The 10,039-nt window shown below is 49.4% G+C and overlaps 1 protein-coding gene across 1 annotated transcript in view; it reads left to right on the forward strand.

Moving 5' to 3' along the window:
• ADAMTS13 (ADAM metallopeptidase with thrombospondin type 1 motif, 13) overlaps positions 1-7,617 on the forward strand; it is a 20,091-nt gene extending 12,474 nt beyond the window's left edge. Inside the window, exons 20-30 of the mRNA XM_010148096.1 lie at positions 663-792; positions 1,442-1,631; positions 2,325-2,442; positions 2,778-2,907; positions 3,534-3,704; positions 4,302-4,506; positions 4,995-5,289; positions 5,641-5,787; positions 6,260-6,436; positions 6,769-6,953; positions 7,459-7,617. Coding sequence (XP_010146398.1) covers positions 663-792; positions 1,442-1,631; positions 2,325-2,442; positions 2,778-2,907; positions 3,534-3,704; positions 4,302-4,506; positions 4,995-5,289; positions 5,641-5,787; positions 6,260-6,436; positions 6,769-6,953; positions 7,459-7,617 — 1,907 coding nt within the window. The remainder of the gene's footprint in view (positions 1-662; positions 793-1,441; positions 1,632-2,324; positions 2,443-2,777; positions 2,908-3,533; positions 3,705-4,301; positions 4,507-4,994; positions 5,290-5,640; positions 5,788-6,259; positions 6,437-6,768; positions 6,954-7,458) is intronic.
• The last annotated feature ends 2,422 nt before the right edge of the window (positions 7,618-10,039 follow it).

The raw sequence follows: 10,039 nt of genomic DNA on the forward strand, positions 1-10,039 counted from the left end.
TAGCTCATTCCCTGCAAAGCAGGCTCTTTACAGCTTTGCTTGTAACCTTTTTGATTTTGGTTTTTTTACTCACTTTCCCTCTCAGGTTCAGTATTGTTAAAAATCTTCATAGCTGTACTTTATGAATATTTCAATTCTTCCATGCCACAGGCATTGCTAGTCTGCAGTCCCTCTCCCAGTCTGGATATCAATGATCACTTTGAGGACGTTGGCACGGTGCTGGCTGGGTACAAAGGCTGCGCAATGATATTACATGATTAGTTCTACATTTAAATCTGGCTGCTAGGGCGTATTTTCAGCAACTTTGTCCCTCATCAGTCAGACATCAAGATCACTGGAAGTAATTTGGACCAAATTATGATTGATATCCTTGTTCTTGCAAGGGTCAGTTTAGAGTAGTCTTTCCATTTTGGCAGTGGATTATCCATCAAGCTTCTCATCTTCTGGGGTGTTCATCTTGGTAAGTCACTTAAAAACTCTTGAGGAAAGGTTATATCAGAAAGAAGGGGTTTGTGTGTTTATAGAAAATCTGTATTCCCAAATACACCATTTTCCTATGCAAAGGATTTGAGTAAATTGAAATTACATCTTCTTCCTAGTGTACTAGAGGTGAACTGTTCACTTTGTTTACAACTTCCTTTCTTTTTCCTCTTGTATCCTAGGGATGCGACCAGTGGAACCTGTATGCTTTGACCAGACAAAGAATGAAACAACAGAGGATCAGTGGTGTCTGGAGCTCCCGCAGCCCCTTTCAGAGCACAAGCCCTGTTCCCTGGAGCCATGCCTGTACAGGTTGGTGTTCCTGGAAGCTCAGCTGAACTCTTGCTTTGCTTGTCCTTTATCTGCCAGCTAACCCAGTCTCTGCAGTCTCCTTTGCATTGTGCAAGGTTTAAAAAAAGAAGAGGTATCAAGTAGTTCCTTCCTAATTATAATGGTGTAGCAGATCTCAAATGGTGTTCTGTCTTTCCTGGTCCATGAGGTAATTGAGATGCCAGCTGAATGAATGGGAGATAGTCCTTCCAATATTGTACAGTAGTCTACTAAATGAAACTACTTGAAGGCATGGCCAGAAGAAGATATCCGCTCACATCCTTTCCAAGGTTGTGCCAACACTCTGGAGCAGACCCTTGTGTTAATTAGACAGGAAAGAGGACCAAGAGCCAAGCCTGCCCAGACATTGATCTCATAGACATTTTAGTGTTTAATAAGTGATTACACTGTGAGCTGTAGCTCTTTCACTTCTGTGCTTTTAGTCCTGGAGAGCTGTCAGTGCAAGGGCTTAAATTTCCAGCTGTTCTCTTCTCAGTCACATCCAGACAAGACTCGAAATAGAGAAGCTGAATGCTCTGTATGACACATGTCTGTCTGTAATCACTGGCCTGAGTAATAAACCTCCATGATCCAGATGAGAAATAGGGTGACACAACTGCTTCCTGTTTAGGTGGAAGGTATCGGAGACAGAGGAATGCTCTGCTGTCTGTGGAACTGGAGTTGCCCAGCAGAACCTGACCTGTGTTCAGTTTCGGGATGGATTGGAGACTGTTGTGGATGAGAGCTTGTGCCCTGCAGAGGAGAAACCCCTCTCTGTCGTGCCATGTGTGATTAATGTCTGCCCTTTAGGCTGGGACAAAGTGAGTTTATTGGCTTGGGTGTTTCAGGGGTCTCACTGGGAGCTTTGCACTTGGGATCCAAAGAAGGCTACCAGTTAGGAAGACCCACCTTATTCCTGGAGTCTGGGGGCACGGTTTATACCAAGGATGTCTTGCCAGTCATCCTGTCACTTTGGAAAGCTCTGTCCCTCATAATTAACGCTGCTGGATTATTCAGTTCATGGTGGTGGATGGTTTAGGGCAGCTGTTGACTATGTTCCTTCTTAATTTCTCCATGCAGAGTCCAACCAAAGCAGAAACAGAAATAACCCCTGATCCACTGGTAAATCCCTCCCTGGCAAACAGAGAGGTTCTGGCATGGTAGGGAGGATTGCTAGCAGGGAAGAGGGCTTCTCAGCGCAGGATCGCTGCTCCAAATCCGTACTGGGGAGCCACTGCCAGGTTTACATTTACGGATGGGGAAGAGACTAGACTGCATTAGGCACCTCCAGTCTCAGGTATCTCCCCCGGTAGTGGGAATTAGGGGAGGGGCTGTTGGATGTCCTTAGCTATTCCTATACTTGTATGTTCTGCAAGAAAGTGCTTCAATGTGCCTCTTTGTTCAGTGACAGCGAATTTGTTGTAGGCTTGATCTGGAGGTACCCCCTGGCACCATTAGGTCGGGGCTGGTGTGGAAAGTCAATGTCAGTCTGGGTCTTTTTGCTCTGTTCTGAGGAGGAAGATGCACACTTGCTTCAGACTTCGGAGTCACTTGGGCGTATCCAACGGGAAAATCAGACTGTGTATGTCTGGACCCCTCTAGCTGGAGAGTGTTCTGTCTCCTGTGGTAGAGGTGAGATCTGTCAGTGCTGCAGGGAAAAGTTAACTTGGCTGGAGGCGCGAGCTCAGTGCCTAGGAACTTCAGGGACCTCGTACTTCCCCTTTGCAGTTCAAAGTGCATGGGTACCTGTGGTCACAGTTATTTTGAGTCTGGAGGAGGCAAGGGGGCCTGGCTCAGACAGGGAATAGTTTAGAGGGCTGGCTGGCTGGTCTTGTGTTCCAGAGTTGGGGGGGGATGAGTGCAGTGTGTGCCTGGGGCTTGCGCAGAGTTTGCTTGTTTTGTACACTGTTTGGCTTGTTTTCAACCCTTGCATGCATGCCATGCAGTAAGATGGTTTCCCGTTCTAGGTGAGACTCAGCTACAGTACATATGCGTGGCTTTTGACACCAAAGAAGAAACCCGAGAAGAAAACTGTCATCCAGTGCCAAAGCCAGAGAGCAGGATGGAAGTCTGCGATCTCCGTCCCTGCCCACCAAGGTAAAGCGGTTACTAGGAGACAACAAGCTAGGGAGAGGTCCTTCCTTCCTCTCTCTCTGTCCAGGGACATGGGAAAGTGAGGTTCAAGCTCCTGTGAGGTGTTCTCTTCCTCTCCCCTCTTTGAAAGACCAGCCATCTGCAAAAAAAAAAAAAAAAAGGTAACAGCGGTCCCAACTCAGCAAACTGAGTCTTTCCTGGGCTGGTGTATTGTCAGGTAGAACTAAGTGAAGTCTTTGGAGTTTGAGTCTGGGGGAAAACTGAAAACCTCTTGATTCCTCATCACCCCAGGGAAGTAGGAGCAAATCCATAACTGCGAAAGCTGGTGACACATTTGCCAGCTGTACAGTTTCCACACAGCATCAGGGAAAGCAGCTAGAATTAAATGCACCAAGAACCTGGGGATCTGGGATAGCTGCTCTGAGAAGTGAAGGAAGTTGACTGCACTTTCCTCAGAATTTATGGCGTTGCAGACTGCACTCAGTGGGGTGACTGGTGACCTCAGATGTGAACCAGTGTGTTTGTGTGCGTTAACACAATTCCAGTTGTACTTTCATAGACTGGTTGAACTTAAAATCCAGTGAAGGTGGGTGACAGGTGGTGCTGCCTGATGGCTGCGTTATTCCCAGGTGGCATTACCAGCTGGGCTCACACAGTGTAAGCTGTGCAGAAGGTGTGGTGCACAAAGTCCTCTGCTGTGCAAGGGCAAAGGCAGAAGAGGTTGTGGCAGATGCCCAGTGTGACGGTTTGTCTCGCCCCGAGGAGCAGGAGCTGTGTAATTTGGAGCAGTGCCCTCCGAGGTCAAAATGGCCACATGGGCTTCCAGAGCTGCACTGGGAAGGAGCAGTTGTCCATGAGCATGGACGGTGTGATCTAGGAGATGGCTCAGGGTTGATAGATGGGGCAGAGCTTGCCCTGACCTGTTTTCTGCCAAACTGGAAAGCTGCTGTCATCTGAACTTTTATTACATGCTACAGGATGCCACTCCAAGGATGATATAACCCTGGGTTGGTTTCTGATCTGACTGCTCAGTGGTGTGCGTTTTGGAGGGAGATAAGCTTGTATTTGCAGTTAACCCTGCATATATCACCCTGGGGAAGACTGTAATGGACGTAAAGGAAGACTCAGTGAGCATTTTGAGTCTGTGGGCTTCTTGCAAAATGTGAGTGCCCTCTGTTTGGGCCTGACTCCAAACCTGCTCCAGACTGCCCAGCCTTGTTTCAATGGCTTGTAAGTACTGTAGGCAGCAAAGTGTGTGAGGCAGGGGGGTGAAGAAAGCTGCTGAGAAGCAGAAGACAGAAGCATGAGAGTGTTGCAGTGCATTCTCTGCAGTGAGAGATAGCAGAGGGCGGGGATTCACCACTAACTTGATTTTTCTCCTCCTTGTCCTTGGTCAGATGGAAGGTTACCCCAGCTGGCCCCTGTTCCTCCAGCTGTGGGCTCGGCTTAGCTGTTCAGCTGGTCACCTGTGTGCAGATTCGCCAAGGCAAGGAGATTTTGCTGGAGGAGAGCCTGTGCCCCGTGGCAGAGAAGCCTGTTACCAGCATCCCCTGCGTCATCCGAATGTGCTCTTATGAATGGAGCTTCAGCGAGTGGACAGAGGTATTTGCTCCTCTTCAGATGCAGCACTTGGTGTCTAGTGGAGCAGTTTTACAGCCATTCCCTTCCCTATGGCATACAGGGGAGAAATCCCACTCCTGCCTTGTGTATTCACTTCCCACAAAAATGCTAAACTGTTTCTAGGGATGTTTTCCATCCTCTCCAGCAGCCGCAGGTCTGCTTCCCACCTTTCTCAGCTAAGGTTCTGGCTGCAGTTTAAAAATGGTCCTTGGCATGTTTTCTTCTGGAATGCAGATCTCTTAGCGTTTTTTAGGAAGTGGTTCTGCAATTCAGTTCATAGTTTGGAAGATCCCCTGGGAGGTGGGCCATCTATAGCTGATGAAAATAAAGCACTGAAAGGGCAAATTACAGAACAGCATCAGTGAACAAAAGATCAGCCCTCCAGATGCTGCCTGAGACAATAAATGTGTTTATTTCTACATACCAGCTGAAACACATGTGTAAAGGCCTGTGGGTTTCTTCCTCTGCAGTGTTCAACCTCGTGTGGGAATGGCATTCAGACACGGCAGGATTTCTGCCTCAACCCGCTAACCCGTAAGCACGTGAACCCCATCTTCTGCAGGCACTTCCCCAAGGCCATTGTGGTACGTGGCTGCTCCGCAGGGCCCTGTCCTGAGCGAGCGGTGGGCGCCGGGTCCCACGCAGCAGAACTGCCAACAGTGGCACCAGCCGCGCATCTGACGACACCTGCGACTGCCGGAGAGGCGAGATACAAGGATCTTCCTCCATCTCTTGTGTCTCAGGGAGAGACAAAGGCCACTGGAGGTGAGGACACTGCCAGAAGGCAAGAGATAGGTGCTTATGGTGCGCAGCGACCCTTCTGCCATGCAGGGCCAGGACTGTGGGAGGGAATACTTCTGATTAGGAGGGACAACATGCTGTTCCTTCCAGCATGCCATGAGCTGTCCATGTTATCCTAACTAGGAACAATGACTCCCTTCCCTAGGATTCCCAAAGCTCTTCTGGCCTGGGACTCCTCGGGGCAGCAGCTGACTCCTCCTGTGCTCTACCCAGAAGCTGTGCATGTAGTTCATCGTGCCATGAAGGGAATGGGAGCTGCTTTTCAGCAGCTGTAGTTCCTTCTGGATGTGTTTCTCATCTGTCCCTGCTGTACAGGTGTTTGTGGAAAGCTCTTTCTTAACGCCACCGGGGTCATCAACATGATGGGCGTAGAGAGCAGCGACTGCACTGTGGCCATCGGACGTCCTCTCAGGGAGGAGATAACAGTCAGCGTCCTGGAGAGCTCCCTCAACTGTAGCGCAGGTACGGCCAGGGCCGTGCTGGGGACTAGCCTGGCCCTTTGGGAAATCCTCACCTCTTTTTCCTGTGTGCTTTTGGAGCCCTGAAGGGTTCTTGCAGCCTTGGAGCCCCTGTAATCTCTGAAACCATTTAACAAGTTTTTCTGTCCCACCAAGTCGTTGCCAGATGGGACTCAATGAAGTGGATGCCTTTCTTCCCCCTCCATAATGCTTTCTTACCTGTTTTGCTGATAGGTATGAGGTGAAAAGAGTTTATGGTGTTAAAGAAGCTGCTTGCTTTGCCCTGTTGTAAACTCTCTTTGTAATATACCCTATTGCTGGAATCAGTACAGTTGGATTAGTTAACTGGACTCTTTTCATGGCAAATTTTGATAAGACAGGGACAAGATGCAGAAATTACTTGATTCCAGACCTACACAGGATAGTTGTGGCCTTTTACTTAAAGTGTTTCTGGTCCCTGTGCTCATCCATTCCAGGTGAGGTAGTGCTGTTTTCTGGGCGAATGATGTGGCGGACAGGCTGCAGGAAGCTCCCTTTGTCACTGATAAATTCCAGAACGAATACACTGATTGTGAAACAGCGTGTTTGGCTGCCAGGAAATGGGGTCATTCTTCAGTACAACAGCAGAACTGCAACTAAAAAACATTACCAAGGTACCTTACTGAACGCTCTGTGATTGCTTTAGGTTAAGGCACCCGTGACAGGGCGCGCAGAGTTCTGCTGATCATGGTTGCCTATGGAAACCTTGCTTCGTTTTTAGCAATCGGCCCCTTCTTGAGGAGTGTTGGAATTAATATTACTTGTGGACCACCCCTCCGTTTCGAAGGCAAGCCCTTTGCAGGTGTTTTCTGATGCTTGGAGGTTCCCAGGATGAAAATCCTTAGAGAAAATTTTCTGTCTGTGTTTAATTGAAATTATTTCCTTCTTGGAGATGCTGGACACTTCTCTAAATCATTTTCTTTTCTGCTCCCTTTGCCCCTCTCAGACTGTGACAAGCAGCTGTTTGGTCCCCGAGGTGAAATAGTGAATCCTGTGCAATTGCCTGAGGAAAGGCCAGCAGTAGTGTGTCGGACCTTCATCAACGTGGCTCCTCGGCATCGCATAGCTATCCGCGCCCCATACATCGACCTGGGCAATGACAGCAACGGAACGCATTTTAATTACATCCTGGTGAGTCAGAAACCTAAAGGAGATAGTTTGGAGGGGTGTGGGCCCATCTCCTCAGTAGACATTTCCATCCAGATGCAAAGTTCAGTTCCAAATCCCAGAGGGTCAAACTCTGATCCCTGTTCTGTAAATGTAGAGGTGCATGAGCACCACTGATGTCTGCTGTATTCCTTCTAACCTTCGTGCGGGGCAGCTTTTCCCCTGAGTGACCAATTGGCAAGACCCCAGTGTTTTAGAATCATAGAATCACAGAATGGTTAGGGTTGGAAGGGACCTTAAAGATCATCTAGTTCCACCCCCCCTGCCATGGGCAGGGACACCTTCCCCCAGCCCAGGTTGCTCCAAGCCTCATCCAGCCTGGCCTTGAAGACATCCAGGGATGGGGCATCCACAACATCTCTGGGCAACCAGTGCCAGTGCCTCACCACCCTCTCTGTGAAGAATTTCTTTTGTGGGTACTTCCCTTGTGGGCTGCTACGGTACAGAGGTTCGGTCTTTCTTTACGCAGGTCCGTGACGTAAGCACCATGAAGACAATGGTGTTCCATGGGAAACAACAATTCTTCTGGCAGTCAACAGGAAGCCAAGCTGAAATTGAATTTCATGAAAATGTTAAGGAACACCGAACCAGTTTCTGGGCTGAATATCATGCTGTTGAGCCCCAATAAAAGAGGCCAGGGCCACTGCACTTAGAAGAGCCGTGGTCCTGTTAGCCACTGATGCCTCTTCACTGCTCGAGGTCACTTGAGTCATTTAATCTTTTTTGCAACTGCTTCCCCATCTACTGAGTAAGAACAATGATATCTACTGACTCCTTTGGGATCTCTGTCAATATTTATAAAGGTTATGCCCAAGATGTGTAACTACCAAATATTTAGCACATCATCCTCATGGATTTTCTGCTTGTGTCGATTGGTGTTAATGCAGCTCACAAGTCTGCAGTGAGTGACCTGCACACCGAAGTCTCAGGGTCCTGCTTCTGTAACACGCTGTGACCTTTTAGGACAGTCATTTCATTTCTCAGTGGCTCAGTGTCCCATTACAAACCCCTGAATACCACAAGTGGTACGGTTTAACCCTTACGTTCCCTCTCCTGTGGTATAAATACCCCTTGAAACTGCGGCCTGTTGACATTCTGGAATGCTACAAAGAAGGCAGAGAGGTGTGTGTGAGGATGGACTGCTAGCACAGGAAGGCTGGACAGACGTGTGGGAGCAAGGCAGTGTCTTTGCCCGGGAGAGGGTGGGGCAACGCGGGGGGGGTCACCCAGGAAGCCGATGGAGTCACCATCCTTGAATGTTTGCAGGAGGTGGCTAGACCAAGGCACAGCTGACCTGGCCGAGCCCTGTGACAGTTGGCTTAGTGTGGGAGGACTAAATGACATCCGGAGGTCCCTCCCCAGCCACCCCTTCTGTGGTTCTTACCGTTACGTATCTGACAGTGATACCAGTACTTCTTTTCTATGGGAAAATAAAAGAATTCAATCTCCTAATGATGGGTTTGGTGCCAAGACAGATTTCCTCAGATAACAGTAGCTGTGCTGTGAAGCTACTTGTATCTTCGTCTCACAGGAACTGTGCAACGAGCGATTGTTGAGACTCCATGACACAAGTTGTAGCAGGAAGAGCTATTTTAGAGCAGTGACAAATATTCCCTCAAGTTTGATTTCAATACATTTTTTATAGGTTGTTTTTATTTAATATCTTGAACACTGGACCGTGCTTTGGTCCAAATCTATCATCCTCCTCAAAAATCACAATATACTGCTTAAGGGGTCTTTCCTGCACCTGGGGCCTGGCTGGACACGTCCGCCCTTGCTCTTCACGCTGGATGCGATAAATGGTTCTGCCTGGGCAGGTTTAACCCCGCTTCTGCTTTCTTTCAGTTGAATTCTCTGACATTTTCTTACACCTGCAAAATCTTATTTTCTCCTGTCTGCTTCATAATGTTTTTTTGGTGGTTAAGCCCGGAGTTTTTTGCTTGCCAGCCTCCAGATTTACATTCCATTCCTGGAAGAGCTAGAAAGTAGATTCTTGAAGCGAGATCCTTGAGGAGCTGGATGTGTCAGCTATCCCGACGCAGTGCGTGGGTGATGCAGGCACTGGGCCTTCATTTCCTGTCTAACAGGAGATGTTAATGCAAAGACATCCTTTTCTTAATCCTTTTTTTTTTTTTGGTAACCTTTTAGCAGATGGGATCTGTCTTCCCACTCTGCTCTGGATCCCAAGTCTCACTGCTGTTTATTGTTCCAGATCAGCTCTCAGAGTCCCTGGTCTGCAGAGATGGGCTCCTCGTGCTGACTATGGTCCACCTTCATTTGCAAAAAAAATGCAGCTGTTGTCTTTATAATTTAAGAGAATTACGTGTTTTCCCTGTACATTTGTTTGGGTACCAACAGGTTGCCAACAGGGACATCTCTGACTTGCCAAGTCCTACTCCTGTTTTCTAGGGAGAAAGCCCGACTCCACTCAGATTAAGGATGGTGTTTTCCTCTTTTCTCCAGGGCACAATTTTTAAACACCGATAAATTCCCGGTAATGCAAAGATTCATGGTTCCCTTTCCTCTGAGCACACCCTGGCTGCCTGGGTAACGGCATCTAGCTGTTAGCGGGGGGACGTGGGACCCCGATCTCCCACGCGCCCCACGCCCCGGCGTGGAGAGCATCCCTGCGGCTTATGAATATGTACGTGACAGCTCTGCCCACCAGCCTTTCCCGAGAGTGACATCAAAGCCCTGCCTGCTGGAGGGGGGGACCCACAATGCAATACGCAGGCAGACGTGGAGCTCCCACGGCCGCTGGCATCGCTGCTGCAGGCACAGACCCTCCATTGTCAGCCCTGGGGGGGTCGCGGGGGGCTAGGGCCCGCGGGGAGAGGCAGCGGCAGGGCTGGCTTGAGGGGCTGTCTCCTGGGCCGGCCGGAGGAGGGTACGGGAAGGAGGGAGCGTCACCTGGGGAGGGAGGGGGGTGCATCCTGCTCTGCTGGGGCTCAGGCGGGGAGCGGGGTGCAGCCCCCTGACCCCCCCGGGGTGCCATGAGCTCTCAGGATGAGCAGTTCCAAGCAGCAGCCCCTGACCCAGCGGCTTTCCCC

This window comes from Eurypyga helias, unplaced genomic scaffold (assembly GCF_000690775.1).
Source record: "Eurypyga helias isolate BGI_N326 unplaced genomic scaffold, ASM69077v1 scaffold13883, whole genome shotgun sequence".
Lineage (NCBI taxonomy): Eukaryota > Metazoa > Chordata > Aves > Eurypygiformes > Eurypygidae > Eurypyga > Eurypyga helias.